At 35.9% G+C, this 5363-nt stretch overlaps 1 protein-coding gene across 1 annotated transcript; it reads right to left on the bottom strand.

The window, feature by feature from the left end:
* Positions 1–407: 407 nt before the first annotated feature.
* On the bottom strand, positions 408–5132 carry LOC117120666 (oncoprotein-induced transcript 3 protein-like; the record flags this gene model as incomplete). Its single annotated transcript, XM_033265688.1, has 3 exons — positions 4656–5132; positions 793–990; positions 408–584 (listed from the first exon to the last, which is right to left on the bottom strand). Coding segments are annotated over exons 1-3 (460 nt in total), but the record flags the coding sequence as incomplete, so codon positions are not given.
* Between the last annotated feature and the right edge of the window lie 231 nt (positions 5133–5363).

Genomic DNA, 5363 nt, shown 5'->3' on the forward strand with positions numbered 1-5363 from the left:
TGGCCTACCATAAATATGTAACAAGGGAACTAAATACTAAATACTACTGATTTATTGTGTCTGTGGTAACATATTATTATTATTATTATTATTATTATTATTATTATTATTATTTTATGTATATATATATATATATATATATATAAAATAAACAATAAAAAATAAACAAATAAAAGAATTTATCTTATATCCACATTCCCTTATTGATTTATCGATTTTGGACTTTAAACTTTATTTTTATGAACTTGTATAAATTGTTTGGTCAATTCCATCTCGTTTAATTCTTACAAATGGTGTAAAGCCAGGCACACCCTACTGTTAGTGCCGACAGTATTCTGCGACGCGAATTCATGGGAAAAGCAACATTTTTCTAGTTTTGAATTTTTGAAAATTTAATATTAATTTACCTGCGCAAAAGCCTTCGTCGCAATCCTGAGGCTGAAACAGTTTGTAGACATAAAAGTTGGTACAGTTCGTTACCTCAATTGTGTTCGTGCGGATGCAACAGTTGTCTACTCCGTTGTCACTTACGCTGGTACATACGCTCCTGCTTACAGTGCCTTCTTCAGAAGTAGAATGATCACCTGTTCTTACAAACACACAATTAATATGCATTAATCATTATCATAATTATCATTACTATTATCGTTACTATAGCTGTCCGATATTTCATTTTCGATGAATTTCACACATTTTTTTTAATTCTTGGTCAGATTCAACTTCTGTTACGTTTTTTGAACTGTTTTTTTTTTAATTATAAATATAGGCCTGCCATAGAGACGTTATACTCACCAGACATCCAAATGGGTTTCAGAACGCCACAGCTTTTGGCTTTCACGCACATGGTCGGCATGTCGCTGCCGCCCTTACCGACGAAACGGTACCAATAATTGAGCAGGTTGGCATAGTGATAAGAATTGTCTTGCTCTGGGGGATAGTTAATACTTCGCCAGGGTTGACTCAGCTCTATATGTGTCGTGCAAGGGTCAACTTTAGAGAGAAAAAAATATAATGAATAGACCTAAGTCACGAATCCAGGAACTATGAATGGTTTCTGTAGAAAAAATGTATTTATAACAGGGAGCGCGTTATATACACTATATATTACAATAAATAATTTGTATGCAACCTTCTATGAAAAACAACTGATTAAATCATAACCTTTCTCGTATCCCTTCCTCCATAGTTTCATTTTTAACTTCAACGATAACTCAATTATTCATAATGTATTTGTTTTTTTATTACATTATTATCACTTTTATGATTATTATTTGATTGTTATTTGAATATTATAATTATTATTTGATCTTATTATTATATAGTTATTCTTGATGTTATTACTACTTAAGTAGAATTTATTTTTTGTTTTCCATTTGTTGTAAAGCGCTAGTGACAACCTTGTTTTAACCCGCTCTACAGAAATTTTAAACTTATCTATCTATCACTTAGACTACGTCTTTTTTTATCCAACTATGTGATCCTACAGTTTCCTAAAACATGTGAACACACTTAAAAGAGAGGATATTGCGACAACATTTTGCACCCAAGTAAATTTAAATCACTGATTCCGCTTCCAATAGACCAGATGTACGTCCATTGATTAAATCACAGTTTTACTGTTAGACCAACAACACATTTATACTATCGCCTATCCTATAATAGCGTATTTGATGACAGACCGCTAAAGAATATAGTTTTGTATTTGCCCTTACCAAAGAGAAACTAAGTGACCTAAGACCACAAAAGGGCTGTAAACTCGCATCACCAGGTTTCGAGAAAAGGGGCTAAATTGACAGTATAACATACCTAAATGAAGGAAATAGCCTTGTATTAATTGAAAGAATACTAAACTGTTTCATGACTTGTTGGAAAAGATTTGGAAAGCCTTCTTGCAGTGAAGCGGACCAGAAATGATGTAGATTGCGTTTGAGTACATGTTAAGAAACTAGTTGTAGTTATTGAAACTTTAAAAAAATATTGACGCCAACAGAACAATCATCTGCACTATTGTCAGCGATGTGAAACTAAAACGTATTGATGAAGTATATTTACACAACGTCATACACGATTTGAATGACGTTGTGTAAATATACTTCATCAATAAAACGTATACTGTTGAAGTATATTTACACAACGTCATTCAAATCATGTACAAAATAGTTAAACAGCTGTAAAGAACCAAACAATAACATGAGTGGGTTCTTGATTCCCTGACCCCGGCAACTTTCTCCCGTCCCAGCCGGGAACATCAGACCTGATACCGTCGACTCTGGCGGCACCACTGGGTATACAGTAATAGTATTGAGAATAGTGTTGCTTTCATTTTAGGTGGGAGAAAGGTGCTTAATAAACAACCATTAAATTAAACATTTGGTATAATTTAGCATAATTTCCCATCAGTCCTTGGCAAAATTTGACTTGGATCACTGGTCACAAAGAAAGGTATAGGCCTAGCATTCAATTAAGTATTGCGGACGCATAAATAACGCTAATTGTTTTGATTTTAAAGAAGATAGAGAGTAGTTAATGTGATCTACCAGTATTTTAATGATGGAATCGGTAGTTTGAATGGAGGAATTATTTTCTTGCTTAAACAGTTTGTTTACCACCTCCCCATGCTATAATGTAGCTTGCAACAATAGAAATCCTGATCATTTTACTTGTAAATACTTGCATAATTCCGAAAATGTTGTATTTTTAAATGTTTATAAATTTATAAAAAAAAAAACCCAGACACCCCCAATAACCCCACCCCGACCCTTTTTCATCCAAATCCTAACAAAACACCCTCTCTAACCAGGCTTGACGAATAAAACACTTCTTATGTCTACTAAATTCATCAGAACAATAGGGATGCCATAATCAGACGTGGATGTTTCAGCTTTATAAAGGTATAACCAATTTCCCTTCGGGTATTACTAGTTAACTCTCTGGGGTTTCGACTAAAAATAGAAGATTTCTGTTCCCCAACCTATTTCCAGCAAACCATAGAAAATTTCATCGCAATCGCTCAGTGGAAACTGTGTTGTTGCTAAGGAGTTTCTTTGACTGCTACTGTGATTTTTCTTTCTCTTCAGTACTTTTAAAGCCCTTTTGCTCAGAACTTTATAGGCCAGTTTATAAAGAATAATTATAATTCAAAATAGCTTAACTTTACACATAATTGTCCGATTAAGGTCATTGAGCCCTCATTATAAAGTTAATGATGTGATCTATTAATTTACATTAAAAAAAACATTTTGATAGAGTACGAGTTTACAGCCCGTTTGTGATCTTGGGTCACATTTGTCATACTTGTACTGGCGCCTTTTCCTTTCGGTTGTAAAGCGCACGCCAATGAACAGGGAAAAACTCAGGCAGCATGTACTGCAGCATTAATGACGGAATCACGAGCACCACAATTATATTTTCAAAACAATTACCAACAAAAGTGCAACACAAAACGTACAACAAACACAATAAAAAAAATAATTGGAGGTACTATAGGCAAACAAGTTAGTCTTGGGTGGAGTTTTTGAATAAACTTCAGAAGCACGATTGGTCCGACAAATCTATACTTGACCAATCACATTCATCTTTGAATTTTAATATTACAGTAGAACACCTTTTTTGGGACACCCCTATTCAGGGGACACCTCTATTAAAGGGACACTTTTCCGTGAATCGAGGGGCGATATATCTTTTAACAACCCCTATTAAGGGGACGGGGACACCTTCTGAGTGTGCCAAATGGGGAAATAACCCCTATTAAGAGGACACTTATTTCTATTCAACAAATACAGAAGTCTCAAAATAAGAAAAAATCACTAAACTTTAAATATTGACACATTTAGAGAAACTTTTTGGTACATCACTCGTATGAATTAGATCTCTGTTGTTGCCGAAAATCCCTGATTAAGGGTCATGAGAAATTTGCTGGAGCTTCATCTAGACTAAATAATGATGGTGTAATAATGGTGAATTTTACTGTATAAAAGTGTCATTTCCGGCCATCACAGGTACTATTTTCTTAAATTTTTGCGCGCACCCACTACAGCCAAATCCTGCATACGCCCCAGTAATCTATCTCAGTCCAGCAATTATAAAACTGAGCCTGCCATCCGCTTGAAGCTGGTGGCGCTGCAATTGATTTTCCAGTCTCCCTCTGAAAGGTCCAAAAATTATGATCACGGCCCACCCAGAAAATATCATGGATAACCCCCCCCCCCCCTATCATGGATAACCGCCCCCCCCCCCCTGCCCCTGTCTTCAGACGAACTAAGTCGTCGGTTCAAAAATTTTAAAAAATAACAATTTTCCTATTAAAATAACCTTATTTTCATTGCCAATCCCTAATATGGTGGTCTATTTAAACACATTTTGGACCATAAGAAGCCATAAAAACTCTCCCCGTGAACCCTACCAGGATTTTGTTTCCCAGGCCATCGACCTAGGCTTCGTCGACCGATTGGTTCGGAACCCTCCGTCGGACACGTCAGACACCTCGTCGGCAAATTTCTGGCGCCATTGCTGGCTTGTTGTAAAAGGACTATTTGATACTCAGCAGCAATATTTACATTTGTTGAACTTAATTTTAACTAGAGTTGTAAACTTTAATAACCCACTTAATATTGAATAAGGTAATGATGATGATCATCAAAGTAGACATAAATTACCTTCAATAAACTGTTCGCAGCAGTTGCCGGTGTATGGGAAAGGGCAATTTGCACAACTTCCTTGCATAGCTTTCCACGAATACATCCAGGCGAACAGACTCTCTGTTCCTGACTCGGACCAGTACACGCTGCACCTCCACAAGACGCAGATCTAACCACGGTTCGTACCCTTGTTTCTACACCGTTATTCCCACAGGTTACAGAGCAGGCACCCCATTCTTGCCAGTTACCCCACGCACAATCCACAGCACAGCATGTTCGGCGACGTCGTCGTCTTCGACGTCTCCACCCGTCCACGAGTGCCATCTCAAGGATACATAGGCATATAACTGTAGCAAGTATAATTTTCATGGTGCTCTAAAGAATAAGAAGAATTAAAAAATAAATGGTTTTATAAAATAAAAAACCCCTTTAATATAATCATAACATAGAACAGGTTACACAGCTGAATTTGCAGTATTGAAATCGAGCTTGTTTAAACAAATTTGCAACGTTAACAGGTCAAATTCACTAAAAATCATCAATCCACTCGACTTTAGGAGTTTGGTAAAGTAGAATACCAAATAGCATCAATTTTATTGGTAGTTAAATTTTCTGCACAGTACAGCAAAACAACAGGTACTGCATTCAAGTTCAAATTCAATTGGAATTTTATAATAATGATGGCCGCTGAAATTACAAAAACAATCACAAATTTCATAGGCCTAA

The sequence above is a fragment of the Anneissia japonica genome, unplaced genomic scaffold (genome assembly GCF_011630105.1).
Source record: "Anneissia japonica isolate Jap-2015-1 unplaced genomic scaffold, ASM1163010v1 scaffold234321_len5363_cov94, whole genome shotgun sequence".
Lineage (NCBI taxonomy): Eukaryota > Metazoa > Echinodermata > Crinoidea > Comatulida > Comatulidae > Anneissia > Anneissia japonica.